We start from the raw sequence: 17,244 nt of genomic DNA, 5'->3' as shown, positions 1-17,244 counted from the left end.
GGTTTACCTGATGCAACGATCTGGTGGTAATTTAAAAAAAGTCCTTATCTCCAATACTAAAAGGGCCGTTTCAACCCCACAAACAGCACTTTTTGGGCAGTTTGAGCACAATTTGAGCGAAGCACCAATAGACAGCAGTTCTTTTCCGGGAAACCAAAAGAGCCCGGAAAGGGTAGGGTGGAGCGTTTGTTTGTAAATAGTAACTTCATCTATACAAAATGAGTGGAGCATTTGAATATTTATTTACCAAGTCTATTAGCAAGATTCAGAAGAACTGTTCAAAAGTTGGGCAAGGGATGATAGTTTATTTTGTGTTATCTTCAGCCTTTGATGGCACCAGTATGCACCTGGTGACTGGAGTTTTACTGAAGACTGAGCCAATTAGGTGGTAGCTTCATCTTTGCCAGGGTCGTTTAAACATGCATCACATAAAATCGCATACTCTATCATACACTCAAGTGACTTTAAAAATTGAAAGATATATATGTGCTTGTGTGCAGAAAGAGGGTGTCTGAGGGTAGGGAGCTGTAGTGCATTCACCTGTAGTGCATTGTAGATGTTTAGCCTTAGACCACGTTGCATAGTAATGCATGTTTGTGTGAAGTATGCATGCTTTGTCCTGTGTGGAAATACTATTAATGGTATGGTTGGCTTACATTTACAAGGAACTTATCTTACAATAGATATGAGAACTAAGCTTATAATTGTATTCCTCTTGTATGAATGTCATGTGAAATGGAGTATGTAAAATAAGAAATACTTCCTTTTTTTGGGAAGAAGTCTTTGTTAAAATGTTAAAATATAGAACTGGAAGTCCAAAAGTCTGAGACCACAATTTTATGCTCTCTTTATAAAAGCCTCTATAGCTCTTTCAGATTCAGTGTATTGTTTTTAAGTCATGTGTCTTTTTCTGCGTGCAGCTGTGTTCCTGACAAACATACACACTTTAGTTACACTTCAGACTATTGGCAGACAGTAGACATTGGCACAGACAGAATCTATAGTGTAAAGAACTCAACAATACTCCACTGACATTGACTGCATTTACATGCACAAGAATATTCAGAAGTTAATCTGAATTTGGTTTTAAATTCAGATCATGCTAGCATCATGCAAACATATGAACCTGACTGCCATAACCAGATTAAGAGAATATTCCCTTTAAATTGTAATAGTTCTCTAAAATTGTAAAAAGAAAAAAGAAAACAAATGGTTTACTCTACTTAAGCTTTATATTTTACTATTCTTACTAGTTTGAATTAAGTTACCTTTACTCTCTAAACCATAAAGTTGCCAATAATAAAAACATCTAAGTTGTCCTAATTAAACAGTACTTGAAATGTCACATTTTGGAATCATAACTCAAATATATACACTGGCGGCCAAAAGTTTGGAATAATGTACATATTTTGCTCTTATGGAATGAAATTGGTATTTTTATTCACCAAAGTGGCATTCAAATGTTCACAAAGTATAGTCAGGACATTAATAACGTTAAAAATTACTATTACAATTTGAAAAACATTTTCAGAACTTCTTAAATTACTTCAAAGAGTTATCATCCAAAAATCTACCACAGACAGCGGGTAGAATTCAATGAAGCTGTCAGCTGTCAGCTGAGGATATGTGAGGTGTCTATTTCTCAAACTAGAGACTCTGATGTACTTATCCTCTTGTTTAGTTGTACATCTGGCCTTCCACATCTCTTTCTGTCCTTGCTAGAGCCATTTGTCCTTTGTCTTTGAAGACTGTAATGTACACCTTTGTATAAAATCGTTTTTTGCAATTTCAAGCATTGTATAACCATTCCTCAAAACAATTATTGACTGACAAGTTTCTAGAGAAAACTGTTACTTTTTTGCCATTTTTGACCTAATAATGATCTTAAGGCATGCCAGTTTATTTCATACTGTGGCAACTGAAAAACAAACACAATGTTAAGCTTCATTTAAAGGGCACCTATTATGGCATTTAAAATGTTCCTAATATTGTTTTGGGAGTCCCCAACAACAGTTTTACATGCATGCAATGACAAAAAACACTTTTGTTGTCTTATAATATGCATTTATGTGTACCTGATTTGCTCTCCGACTCCCAAATGATTCGCTCAACGACTCATTTTTCCAAACCCTCCTTTGCGTGGACGCTAATCTGCGGTGATTGGTCAGATGACCCAGTCAGTTGTGATTGGTATACTCTGTGCAGAGATTGTCGGAAACGGAACGCTCATCACCGCTTTGTAGTAAAAAATCTAAATCAGAGAAGGAATTTGAGTTGATTTATGTTAGCGATCATAGCCCAAAGTTCGGTGGTAAACACCCAATCAGTTATTGTTTGCGTCAGCCCAACGCATAAACATATTGGTAAAGCACTGCATTACTACAAGTTATTGCTCTATTCTTTATGACAACTCCAATAACATCGACAAACATTTCACATATTTCATAAAAATTGACATTGGAGACCTAGAAGCTGCGCTGAGCGTAACTTACACAACACACACAAATACTTATTAAGCATGCTAAAAAACACATAAAAGCAACAATTATTAATAATACTTACAGGTTGTGATTCGGAGGAGGAAGCTGATCCAAATAAACTTGGTACTGAACCTTCCTTCAATATCAACCGGCTAGCGAAGCATTCATGTTCGTAAAGCAATCGTCATTAAAATGAGGCGAACACAGCACAAGGTTCGGGCTATACTTGTGTGGTATAGTTGTAAATATAAACTCTAGCCACTGATTCTTCACATGCTCGTCCCTGGGCAGTGAAAAAAAGGTCGCTTTTGATATGCACTTCAGAACACAGCGTCTTGTTGTCGACATGATGTTTTCAAGTTTCCCCTGGTGTCTGCACGCGCAATGAGTGGGCACGGCCAATTTGATCATTTTTCGTCTTGACGTCACAACGAAAAGGAAAATGACTCATTGGAAAAACGATTCATTACATTGACTCAGAGTCGACTCCTAATTTTGAGAGACAATAACTTTTTTTACGGTGAATTTTCATATATAAAACTTTTGCAGGATGTTTTTGTTCACTTAAATCTATGTTACACACTACATGAAAGGTAATTTTAAAAATTCCATAATAGGTGCCCTTTAATGAACCAAATATCGTTCAACTGTGTTTGATATAATGGCAAGTGATGTTCTAGTACCAAATAAGCAGTTTAGCATGATTACTCAAGGATAAGGTGTTGGAGTGATGGCTGCTGGAAATGGGGACTGTCTAGATTTGACAAAACATTTTTTTTTTCTTCAAATAGTGATGATGCTGTTTTTTTACATCAGTAATGTCCTGACTACAGTATATACTTTGTGATCAGTTGAATGTCACTTTGGTGAATTAAAGTACCAATTTCCTTTCAAAAGTGCAAAATCAGTACATTATTCCAAACTTTTGCTATGTTCTTTAAATTTTGACTTCTTGTAACTAGTTAACGTTGCTTTAAAGAAATCTTGACTTTAAAGCATGCAACTTTAAAGCCTGGGTAGCTCAGCAAGTAAAGATGCTGACTAGCACACCTGAAGTCGCAAGTTCGAATCCAGGGCATGCTGAGTGACTCCAGTCAGGCCTCTTAAGCAACCAATTGGCTCGGTTGCTAGGGTGGGTAGAGTCACGTTGGGTTAACCTCCTCGTGGTCGCTATAATGTGGTTTGTGTGGCGAGTTGTGCGTGGATGTCGTGGAGAATACCGTGAGCCTCCACGCCTGCTAGGTCTCTGCGGTAACGCGCTCAACTAGCCACGTGATAAGATGTGCGGATTGACTGTCTCAGGCAACTGAGATTCCTCCTCCACCACCTGGAGTCACTACGCCACCACGAGGACCTAGAGCGCATTGGGAATTGGGCATACCAAATTGGGGAGAAAAGGGGAACAGTTTAAAAATCTGGCATATTATTACTCTAAATGTTTGGCAATGTAAACACCTAATTCAGAATTTCAACTGTAATATTAATTTATTTCTTGAATAGTGCTGTCAGTCGATTCAAATGCTTAATCACAATTAATCGCATTATTTGTTTTTTGTAGTTAATCTCGATTAATCACAGATTTTAAAAATACTGAAATTTGACACTATATATACTTCTTTTCTTGTCAAAATGTATTTAGAAATGCACTAAAATATCATCAATTCAAGTAACATTAAACGTTTCCCTAAAGTCTTAAGTGGGAGTTTGACTAATTGAAAGAACTAGTCCCTACATAGGTTGCATATTCATTGCAATAGGCAATACATCCCTTAAACTCTCATCCTCCAGGATATTAATCTGCTGGTAGACTGTGGCTATCCACATTCCTACAGCAATCTTGAATCTGTGTTCATGATTTGTGTCAGCGCCAGCCTTGAGTGCCACTTTGAACTCAATACTTGATTTCTATCACAACTCACATCTAGGCTTGTTTTGTACATCAAATAGCGCCAAGAGCTCCTTTCTCCATCATTTTATCACTGACAGGGAAGCACTTTCAGAGATTATATACTGAGTTAACAACCTCAGTAGCTCTATCATACGAGAGAATGTAACAGTCAACAAGCGTGTTACGGCAGTACCCCAATAGAATATCTATGGGACTGCTGCACTATGCTAAGCTTGTAGGATGCTTTTGGTAGGTGAGCTCTGGCACTGTTATGTGTGTTTGTGGTGTGACAGAGCTCACCTACCAAAAGCATCCTGCAAGCTTAGCATAGTGCAGCGGTCCCATAGATATTCTATTTGCTGTACTGTCTTTGCCATTAACGTTTGACAACCAGAAAGTGTATAAAATAATTTTGTCTACTTTTTGAACAGTATATACATTTGCATCATTAAAACAACACATTTCTTTGTAAAACATTTAGCAGGGAAGAGTGTGCTAGTACTATCTTTAAAATGAATGCCACTTTCATATGTTGATAGTGTGACTTAGTGCCCCAATACCTTTTGATGCCACTAATTGCATATTTCTGTGGTAAGTGTCCCAGCTATGGGTCATGTAAAGGATTAACTTCTCTGATCTGTAATTAAGGAGCCAGTCTATGCAGTAAAGCTGTTGTTCAGGTGAACTGGAGTGTGTATAATCTCATTATACTGTCATTTTAGATCTAAGGTCGACACTAACCACAAACTTCTCCACATGTTATGAACCTGCCCTGATCTGACCACTGACCCCTCCTTTGCTGTATGTTTCTATGAATAACTTCTGCAAATTGCATTCCAAACAGCTTTCAGGAAATGCTGTGCAATCTACTGAAGATCTTGTGCTTGCATTTTCTTTTTGTGTGTAAGTGCGTGTGTGAAGGTCTGTTTTTGCTTTATCGCAGTGCTGTAGACTAATTAAAGCAAACATTACTTTAAATGATGTCTTTTTGATAGACTTTAGACTTTCAGTGTGTAATTGTCTCTTTTCACTAAATGATTACAGTCTAGAGTCTAAATTCAGACTCACAAAGACATTTTTCATCTATAATACTCAACACACGCATGCACGGAGTGCAACTGAATACAAAGTTAGCTAATAGAGCAGGATATACAACTGCCAGTAGGAACTAAATCACACCGACAACATACAAATTAATAATTTTTCTTTTATCTAAGTGTTTCTCATGTCTATTGGACTTCCAGGACTTTAAAACAGCAAGAACAGTATGGCAACGGACTTGGCTTTACAGCCTAATCGGATTGACCGAAGTGACAGCTTCCTTCAGGTAATATCGGTGATTCTTATTTATTTGATTATATTTGCTTATTTTAAGTTACTTAAATTGGTAGTTCACCCAAAAATTTAAATTCTGTCATTTACAAACTTTTTTTTTTTTTTTCAAAGATTCTTGCTTTAGCAAGAACCACAAATTACGAGTAGTTGTATTATGACACTTGTTGCAAATAAAGATGATTTCTATTAAATGTAGATGATTCCATTGATAATTTATACATCCAAACAATATTCAGTTTGTAAAAATTCTGCTTTTCTGGTCCTTGCTGCTCTGCCTGTGTGTTTAATCATTTGCCATTTTTGGAACTTTTGTGGGGGGGGGAATCAACGAAATTCAAACACTTTAATAAGTGCAGCACATGTAGATGCTGAAAACTGTCATTAGCTAATGCGCTCATGTACTGGGTGTTTTTGGATCAGTATAAACATTGCCATTCTCATACAAAGCATTTTCTGTTCCACTGAGTTGATTTACTGGCTTTCTGGTGTTCCTTGTAAAAATCACTGCACAGAATGAGTGGGTGGGTGGGTGACTGCAGTTGGGCTTGTTGCCCAGACAGGACAATTCAAGCGTTCCATAATATTTCTGTCCTCTTTTGCAGCTCATCACTCTCTCTCTCTCTCTCTCCTTAATTAGTCCTCTATCCTTTCTTCTCCCTTGGCAATTTGTTATTTATTTTTCAGGTTGAACAATTCCTATCTCTTTTTCTTTCCTGTACCCTTATCCCTGTCTTCTAAAGTTTACTTTATATTTTAAAGGAATAGTTAACACAAAAATACAAATGTTGTCATCATATATTCATCCTCATATTGTTTAGCAGAATGTATGAGTTGCATACAATGGAAGTGGATGGGGACCAAGGACTGTCAAACTCTGAAAGGACAAAAAAACACAATAAAAGCATCATAAAAGTAATTAATATGACTTGTGCACTATATTTCAAGTTTCCTGAAGCTATACAATAGCTTCATGTGAGAAACAGACTGAAATTGAAGTCATTATTTAGGTATTTTGATATTTATTTTCTGGGGCTTAAAGTCAGAAATGTCATTTGTTGTAACTGTCCAGAGATTTTTTGTAATAAAAAAAAATCAATGTCTCATTAAAAGTGAAAGTTCTTGAAAAAAGAAACATTGGCATGAGTAGTGTGGAATAATCAAATTATTGGTACAATGTTGTGACATGAAAGCATAAAACAGAGAGGACCCCTTTAGACCCTCAAGACCATAAGTCATTTATTTGGTATCAATATTATTCCATTTTTATTAAAAGGCACATTTTGTTCAGATTCTTTGGCTTTACATTGAAAAAACGTTTTGATATTCCTTGACTCGAAAATTCATATTTGTAAAAAAAAATCAATTTGAAATGTATTATGTATGGAAACTCTTTAAAGAAATTATTTAGTTGTGTACACAAGTATTCAAGGTGCAAGAAAATGATTTAAATACAGGGATACAAATTATTCACCTTTATGCTAAAGTCACCTATTCTGGTGCTAATTTGCCCAAATTGTTAGTTTAAAATGTCCTTATTAAACTTGGAAAGGGTTACTTTAAGATTAAAAATAAAACAAAAAAGCTTTTAATATGACAAAATGCTTTAAATACAACAAAAACAAAAAAATCTACAGAAATTATATATATGGAGCACCTGCTATGAATTTACTTAAATATTTACAGCTCAAGAGTTTCCATCTTTTTCATCACCTCAGACAATCCTTTACTTATTTGTCATTGACCCATCTGCTAAAAATCTTGCTTGATAGCCATAGTAACCATTCACTTTCATTGTATGGAAAAGAGCAGCTTGGACATTCTGTTTAAAATAAAAAGAATTTTGTTCCACAAAAGAAAGAAATCCATACTGGGTTTTGAAAGACAAGATAACAGAATTTTAATTTTGGGTGAGCTATTTAAGATTTGAAGAAACAATCTCACACAGAAATTAATCCATATTAATAATTATAACAGAAAAATAATTGTTGTCTTTTGGGTCCTTTATTTAAAAATGCATTTAATGGCTTCATCCAAAATCATCCATAATTGCAGGGCAGCAGTGTTAAAAGCACAGGAAGTTGGTATAGTGATTCAAAATATTTACATGTTGTCAACATAGTTCACTCACCATAGTGACTTAAAATATTAAAAAAATCTTGTTTTAAAAACAAAATCCTCTTAATCTTTAAACTAGAGGTAGATGAAATCTCATTATTACCGATAGTTGCTTTTAGAAACTATCGGTTATCTGCAGAAATCTCTGCCGATAGTTGATGATAGTTTTTTTAATTAATATTATTATTATTTTATTGCTCATAAATAAACCTCATCTGGTGAAATTATATATATACAGGGTTGGGGAGTAACAGAATACATGTAACGGGATAATGTATTTAAAATACAAAATATAAGTAACTGTATTCCACTACAGTTACAATTTAAATAATTGGTAATTAGAATACAGTTACATTCAAAAATTATTTTGATTACTGAAGAGATTACTTTGCCTTTTATTGTAATTTGTTCTATTTAATATTTAGTCCTTTTAGATGGAAAACATTTATACATATAAATGATGTGATCCAAAGTGCATTTGAACAGCGGTGAAACATTTTCTTATGATGTGTTACATTCATACGAACAGACAGAGAAGTAAGTTTGAAATAAGTTTGGAGCAGAAGAAATAAAAATAAACCGTGTGTAAATTGTCAGCTTTACACTAAGCTAAAATGCTATTTCTATGTTACTAGGCACGATCATGTTTTGCTTACAAGAAAATTCACGTTGGATCATAATTTCTTTTTTTCTAGTAATATTATTACTATATATTAGGGCAAAAATCTTATTCTTGCTAATAATTATTGTAGGCCTATTGTTTTCCAGTAAATACAATACAAAAAAATAAATAGCTAAAAATCATTCAAACAAGATCAATTTGATTTATCTTGTTTTAGAAACAACACTGCATAAGATATTTAGGTTTTTCAAAGAATGTATTTTTAACATGTATTTTGTCTTACTGTACTTTATAGTCAAAACCTGTGAAAAATCTACCAGTACTGAAGATGTATTGCAAAGTATTTAGAATACGTTACTGACCTTGAGTAATCTAATGACAAATTACATTTTACAGCATGTATTCTGTTATTTGTAGTGGAACACATTTCAAAAGTAACCCTCCCAACCCTGTATATATATATAAAGGTGGAAAGGCTTGATTTTTGCCACCAAACCACTTAAGCACAAGCAACGCCCCAAGTCATGACTACCGTCAGGCTTATCTTACTGTTGGTCTTTGTCAGATCCATTCACGATCTTTCTGGAGTCTGTACTAATCACATGTGACAGAATGATTGAGATGACCAATGAAAACGTTCCTGAGGGTTTAGATACGACTGCAGGGTGTGATTTCTGCTTAAGTGATTTGGGGGAATCACACTAAGGAAAGACTAAGAAATGTTTCATCATTCTATAAATTGATTACAGAAAAAACAAATATTGGCTGATTAATCGAATTGTCTTACAATGGAGCAGTCATATTTCTTTACGTGTGCATGAGAGGCGTGTTTTTGTGCAACATATCGTCACCATACATTTTTAAAAAGCATCCCAGGTGGCACCTCATGAAGTTGATTGAGAGAATGCTCAGAGTGTGCAGAGCTGTAATCAAGGCAAAGGGTGGCTACTTTGAAAAAGCTAAAATATATAGATAGATTTGATTTGTTTAACATTTTTGGTCACTACATAATTCCAATATTTAAATTTGTGTTGAATATTTTTGATGACTTCAGTATAATTTTAAAAAGTGTGGAATAAAGTAAATAAGAAATAATGCGCAGGTGTATCCAACTTTTGACTGTTTATGTGGATGATACAGATAACATGATGTATTTGAAATTTACACCTAATTGCAAATTAAAAATGCAGGATCCAAGAATACAACCAAGATCTTTTTTTCTCCATGTGCAGTTGTTGGATGCATTTGCATTGGCGTTGGGTACTTTGGAGCAGCAAATGGTTAATTGTGCTCACGAAACAGAAAGTGATCCAGACAGAGATCCAGACTCGTCTATGCTCATAGAGTGAGTACCACCTTTTATTGTTATAAATTGTTTATCAGAAGTATAAACAAGCTTAAACCAGCCTAAGATGTTAGCTTGTTTCCCAGCTTGGCCCAGCTGAATTATTTGTCTGTTTTACTGGCTTTAGGGGAGTTTTGTGCACTTGTCAGCTGCTCAGGCTAAAGTGGGAAACCAGCATAAACTAGCTTCTGTTTTCTGTGAGCAGTAATAGCAAGACGTTAATTGTGCCAGACAAACATGAGTTTTGTGAATAAAGTTAAATCTATAATGAGCCGAATTAACATAAAAAGGAGCCATGTTTATGCTGAAAAAACTGAGCGGAGATGTGTCATTTTAAAAAAAAATTCTTTCTCGAAGTTAAAATCCTGGCTTAAACCTCTGGGGCCGGCGCGTCCTGCTGGATATTTTCGTCATTACAGCAGAAACAACTTAAAATACTCATTTTTGGGTATACAGATAAGTGTAAGACATCATTAGAGACTATAAAGGGTCTACTTTTATTTGTGTACACTCACAATAACAACAAAATCTTTTGCTTTTGTAAAAAAATAAAAAGGATGAGCTTTCAGCAGTCTCTGTGTTCACAAGCATATTTCAGAAACGCGTCACAAAAATGAACTGAAACTCTGCGAATACTTATGTATGAATACTTATGAATATGTCTAAAGAAAGCTTAAGATTTCTACTTTTAAATAAAACAATTCAAATTTAATACAAATATTCTCCTGCAATGCAATCTGTTTGAAACAAAGCGATGTACAGTTTTTACTTGGATATCTAATTATCTGTAATGTGATCACACCCACCAGCAGAGCGCGCCATTCATATGCTAATGTGCTGAGACAATCAATGCAATTGGTAAACGCCCCCGACAGTGAGGTTTGATCTAAACACATTTCATTCATTTTTCTGCTCGTTTGCAACGATACACTCACGATACACAGGCGAGAAAGCTCCAGGATATTAAGGAAGAGTTAACATTTTCTTCAGAAGAAGAGCGGGACTCCGATGAATGTTTGTATTTTGAAGAGAGACTTGATCCAGCCGAGGATACAATTTCAGACGAGTAAGTCATTTAGTTTTCATTAGCTGACATGCTATTTTATATAAACATGTACATATTTTACTAATGGGACTGTTTCCAGACTTGCCAGACAGGATTCAGAGTTTTGACATTTGTCAATATGTCCTAATAAGCAAGTTTTAGTTACATTTAAATGCTGTTTCGGCTAAAGCAGGTATTTAAATTTTATGCTTTATAATATAAATATGATATGTAATATGATATAAAAATAAGGATGGTTTCCACATCATTTTGTAGCAAAAATTCTAGGCTACAAGATCTAGTTCTCAAAAGTCTTGTGAACAAATATTTAGTATGTGTTATATGACCTTATTTCAGTAACTTAAAATTTTTGTTTTTTCAAAAACCCCGCATAAACATTATTTTCTCAAAAATACAAACCTGTACATACATGTTGCTCACATATTATTGTAGCCCAGTTTGTGCTGAATACAGTGTTATCAGACTTTAGCCATTAATATGTTTTTAAGCAACTGAAAAAAGCAAAAATGTTAAGGCATGTCAAAGCTTCTTCTAGTACTTCTAGTTCTAAATTCAAGTCTCTCTCCCATAACTTCTTAAGAGATGGACTCTGACTCTGAATTAGCCAGGAATAGTACACTGAAGCTTCATGACCTTTTATAAAAGCAGCAAGCACTATCTCAAGAGTTTTAGGGGGCTGCGTACTACACCCAAAGGTTGTACAGTGTAGATGACGTAGCTGTAAGTACCTGAAGAATTGAGATCTGGTAATCCCAAACCGCTGTATAATATTTTCAAAGGATATAAATTCTCCATTTTCATACAGATCACCCAGCGTTGCAACTTGACTTGTTAATACACAATTTAGGGTTTAACCAAATACTTTCAGCAACATTCAGGTAAATGTCCGAATTGAGCATGCAGGAAAAATTTGTCCACACTAACTGCATTTGTGAGATAACGCAATGTTTCTTTACTTCTCAAGAAAGTTTGGTAGAAAAACATTGCAAAATTAAGATAGGGGCTTGCTGTTCAATAAAGAGCCAGGGAGGAGTCTGAGATAATATTAATAATATTAATATTAAAACAAAAAGCATAATATTAAAACAAAATCTCTGGAGACCCAATCCACCTTTGTAAATTAACCTGTTTTAATTGTTAGAATGCATTCGAGGATGTTTACCATTCCAGATAAAGAATTTAGCTATACTATCAAATTGTTTAAAATAAAAGAGGGGAACTTCATTGGGGAGAGACTGTAATAGGTAGTTCAATTTTGGAAAACCATTAATTATTATAACATTAACCTTCCCAATCATAGATAAATGTAATGAGGCCAACCTGCCCACATTGCTCGAAAAACTTTTTATTAAAGGGTCAAAATTAACTCTGACCAAATCACATAAATTTGCTGGGAATAAAATGCCCAAATACTTAATGCTCTGTTTGGGCCATTGAAAGGCGCCCGGCTGAAATGCTGTTACTGGGCAGTACGCTGTCAGAGCCAAAGCTTTGGATTTAGACCAATTAACTCTGTATCCCGAAAAGTTTGTAAAGGAATTGATAGTCCTGTGGAGGCAAGGCATAGATCTAATTGGGTCTGAGACGAATAATAAAATATCATCCACGTAAAGCGAAAGCTCCATGCTCCACACCTTCAGCCATCACCCCTGGAAAATCATCCTCCTTTCTTATTGTGGCTGATAATGGTTCCAGGGCAAGACAGAACAATAATGGCGAAAAAATATGTAAAATAATCTGAAATCAATCCATTTATTTGTACCGCCGATACAGGGTGTCTATAAAGTAGCTTAATCCATCCAATAAAAGTATTTCCGAACCCATATATTTCCAAAATCTTAAAAAGATAATCCCATTCTACCATATCAAATGCCTTTTCGGTGTCAAGTGAGATAGCAGCGACTGGAGACTGATCACTCGCTACTGACCACATGATATTGATGAAACGCCTACTGTTATCAGAAGAGCTATGGCCCCGAATAAACCCCAACCTGATCTATATGTTTAAGAGATGTCATAAGTTTACTTAATCGGTTAGCCAAAATTTTGGTCAAAATGTTTACATCTAGCTGGATCAGGGAAATTGGTCTGTAACTTTTACACTCGCTTGGATCTCTGTACTTTTTTAAAGAATCAGACTGACAAAAGCTTCCCTGCTTTGTCCCCGACTCAAAGTATGACTGTCTTGATCTGAACAACCAAAACTCCACTTTTCGTGACAAAATAGTATGATATCTGTATGTCAATCGGGTCAATTCTCTGAGGCCATCAGATTACAATTGGCACTTCGGCTCTGCCTCTGCACTTTTAATTTCCCCTTCCAACTCCACGAGTTCGCTGTGGATTTTTTTAGTGAAAGAGGCATACTTTATGATCCGACCCCTAAGAACCACCTTAAGTGCCTCCTGAGGACCAGTTGGTCTCCATATAAACATCGATTTCAGTCTTTAACATTTGTTGGAAATCAGGATTTTGCAAAAGTGATACACGCCCAACTATATGATTTATTTTTCTCTGTATGTGGCAACGTCTCTTAACTCACCAGGGCGTGAACTGAGAATAAGATGTTTCCAATTGAGCTATCTAAAACAGATGAAATGAGGGATTTAGATATTTTAAAAAAAACTATTCTAGAATAATCTTATGAATTGATGAAAAAAATGTATAGTCCCTACCAGATGGGTTCAAAGGTGCCAGATATCTGCAAGACCAACATTTTTACACATCCTGTGAAACGTCAATGTTGCTCTAGGGAAACACTTTTGCTTCACTATGATCGAGTACTGAGTCCATCAATAGATTAAAGTCTCCTCTAGGGTTGCAGCGGTATACAGGTTTCACGGTATACCGCTGGAATATACATGGCCAGAGTGATAGACTATTTAAGACTGCTGAGGCAGATTTAATGATAATCTCGCAAACAGCTAAAGCAGACATGGGCAATTTAAGGCCTCATTTATTGTAAAAGCGTTTTTATTTTTTATTAGATATTTAAGTTAACTTGCATTGGGACATAACACGTCTCCACAAGCATTTACCATGCTCATGGTTGCCAGATAAGAGACGAAACGCCCCCAGTTTGAGATTTATACTTGCGCAAATTGGAAATATTCTGCCTAATGTAATACTTATTTTGTGCAATCTGGCAACAATGAACGTGAGTGCGCTATTTATATCTGGCTTTCCCCTTTGATCAAACTTAGCGATCTGTAAAAAGAAACAAAACACGCATCTGGTACATCGGATGATCAAGAGCCAAACTCACTCGGAGAACGTGCAAAAAAAATTATAAATACACCATGACTTACTCATCCCATCAACTTTATAAAAAAAGTCCTTTATGTGAGCATGTCAATATTTTGTGGTCATCCATAGTGTCCACTCTCAATCTGGCCGGGAACTTCAGTGTAAAAGCAATCTTCCGTCAATGCAAAATTTTCTTGAAGGAAGTGTCAGTCCACAAAACAAACTCCAGCCGCTAGGCAGAGCAACGCAAAAAGAAACAAAAATGGTGCCCAGCTTCCTCAGACAATCGAGTAACTGAACAGCAAGTCAGTCCACTAAAATAAGAAACGTCAAATGGCTTGCTCACTCCAATGTATTTATGAAGGAGAGTGCCAGATTGGGACATGTAAATACTTTGCTGCCATCCTTGTTGTTTATTCTCAGTTTGGCCAGAACTGTTTTTGGTGCAAAAGCGATCTTCCGTTGATGTAAGAGTTTCTTACATTCCTTGAACCGATCGCATTTCTCTCTTGTCGAATTTTCAATGTCCTGGAACAAGAAAATATTGTGATTTCCTTTGCTCCTCACCTGGATCTTTATCGGATTATCTCAAAAATTTGGCCATAATTGATCGGGGCCTGTCTCCCTCAGCAGATCTGCGAGCTGGGAGCTCACTCAATTTCCAGTTTATGTCCTGTTATGTCTAGCAGCTCGGGAAGAGCTCATCAAGGTATTTCACAACATCTCTGCCTTCTTCATGCTCAGGAATTCCAACAATCCGTATGTTATTCCTTCGGCGCATATTTTCGAAATATTCGAGTTTTTCCAAAATGTGTTCCAAGTCTGTTTTGGACACAGGCAGATTAGCAGATAATTCCTTTTCCAATGATTCCAGATAATCGATCCACTTCTCAACATTTGCCACTCTTGTGACCAACTCAGAGAATTTTGTTTCCATCATCTCAATCGATGGACGTATTACATCGAGATCCTCCAAGTCAGCAACAACCTTGGTCAGCATCACCGAGATGTTGGACTGTTGATGCTGACTTTCTTCTCACGACGTGCCTTCCAAATCAAGTCCCTGGTCCGCAGGGCCACCAAAGGCCTCAACTTGAACACGTAAGTGTCTTTTTTAGAGTCTGAGGAATTTTACTTCTTTCCATGTTTACCTCAAAGAGCAAGTATGTAAATGGGTGTATCGAATCTCACCGAATATAACAGGAAAATAAAAAAAAAACTAGCAAAGTGCGCAGAGCTTGTCTCTCACACGTCTGCTTCTCGCACATGGTGTCACGTCTCCAATTCCAGTACCATAATGTTCTTAATAAAGTGCTCAGTGAGTTTATATGCCATAGGGCTGCACGATTAATAGTCGATTCAGACACCTGCAATCTCGATTCAGACAATGTCGCAATCTAATTTCTAAATGACAATAATTCTGCAATGTATATTAAAGTTCCAGTGGCATGCATTTGTCAGGCGTTCAAATTAAATTTTTTCAACAAAACACAGCTCTCCTGCACAAGACGCTGAATAAATTTACACGCAACGGCCAAAGATGTTTGTCCAGCACTGTGCTTTTCAAACTTCAGGGTGCAGCCAAGATTAGCTTGGAGTGTGACATAATCTCTGTTCAGTTTAATATTTTAATAGCCGCCAATGCAACAAAAATACTGGCATTATCAAGATCTGACTAAATTCCTTACACATGCGCTGTTTAATTGACTGCTCTAAAACGTGTGCCTGAGTGTGTCTGCCCATGCACTTGTGTCTTGTGATGAATGCAGTGCTAATGAGGTATTAAAGCAAACACAGCCATTAATGTATGAGTAGAAATTCTTCAAAATGTTAGATCTGTGCGATCTCTAAATGTATATAACCTGCATGCTGTCTGTTATAGGTATTCAGGCATTCTTACTGCATCAAATCTGTATTAATGTATATCTATAACACAGTAAAGAGTGTCAAGTTGGTTAGCATTAAAGTACCCTTTTTAATGTTTTATATTATAATTTTGTAAATATTTAATTGCTATTGTTGTTGAAAAACTTTTTACTCTGTTCTCTAATTAATTCCTTTACAAGCTTGAAGCAATTTCTCATTGTTTCTAAAAAAAAAAAATCTTTATGCAGTGTTTTATTGCATATTTGCTTACAATTGCAATACCAAGTTGACATAGAACTGTTAATAAAGCTTTTTTACTGTTCATTTTGCTTTTTACTTAGCATGTGATAAACAGGTTAAATAGTTTTTTGTTTTGTTTTTATGCATTTTTCTTACAGCACCCCCAAATGCTGTTTGATTTATAATGTATTCGTTCTGCCTTATTGTGGACTTTTTAAATGTACATACATTTTAAATCTGATTTACGTCTTTATTGCATTTTTGCATAGATTGAAGTAGAGAACATATGTGTCATAATCTCATGTTACATTGTTTAGAACTCTAATGTCCAGGTTTTGTAAGTCACTGAAATAAGAATTGTTCTTTAGACTCATGAGAGAATCATGATCTTTATTATAAGCTAAAAATTGTAATGCTAAATTTATCCAGAATCGTGCAGCTCTAATATGGCAATTAAGATTCCGAAGAACCCCTATACAGTACTTCTTACAGTGACCAGCAAGGGGCGCCAATGTTTTATCATTCTGTGTCTTAAACATGCCACTACAACCATGCCCTGTTTGCCTCGCTGTAGGATAGAGGGAGAGATGAACAGTGTATGTCTACAGTATCCTGCAGTCATTGATGATGATGTGAGCACAAGTGTGAGTGTGTTGGACAAACTAATATACACTCACCCCATCTGGCTTCTGCTTTCCATCAACCAGCAAGAGGCCACCGACATTCTACTGCAGCAACCACCAGGGGTAAAGAGATGGGGTCATGATTTTAGTGTGATAAAATCGCTTACTAACCTTTTCTGTGTAAAGTTGTAGCCAATTTTACAACTTTGTTGCCATGACGATGTAATGTCAACAAACCCAAAAATAACTGTGAAAATTACAATTTAAACAACTTAACAGCTCAAATAATACAGGAGTTTTAACTTAAGAATTAATGCAAGTGCTTTTATAAAATTCTAAGCTTCACAAACCATTAAAAAATTGGCCACATTCACTTACATTCACACCGTTCACTTCCATTGCAAGTGCCTCACAAACC

At 35.7% G+C, this 17,244-nt stretch overlaps 1 protein-coding gene across 1 annotated transcript in view; it reads left to right on the top strand.

Moving 5' to 3' along the window:
- LOC127646253 (ras and Rab interactor 2-like) overlaps positions 1-17,244 on the top strand; it is a 56,104-nt gene that overhangs the window by 5,438 nt on the left and 33,422 nt on the right. Inside the window, exons 2-4 of the mRNA XM_052129750.1 lie at positions 5,613-5,695; positions 9,673-9,785; positions 16,778-16,949. Of these exons, the coding sequence (XP_051985710.1) occupies positions 5,636-5,695; positions 9,673-9,785; positions 16,778-16,949 (345 nt within the window). The 5' untranslated portion in view covers positions 5,613-5,635. The remainder of the gene's footprint in view (positions 1-5,612; positions 5,696-9,672; positions 9,786-16,777; positions 16,950-17,244) is intronic.

The sequence above is a fragment of the Xyrauchen texanus genome, chromosome 7, assembly GCF_025860055.1.
Source record: "Xyrauchen texanus isolate HMW12.3.18 chromosome 7, RBS_HiC_50CHRs, whole genome shotgun sequence".
NCBI classification, from domain to species: Eukaryota; Metazoa; Chordata; class Actinopteri; order Cypriniformes; family Catostomidae; genus Xyrauchen; species Xyrauchen texanus.
The sequence above is the reverse complement of the archived record's forward strand: the minus strand, read 5'-3'. Positions and strand labels throughout refer to the sequence as shown.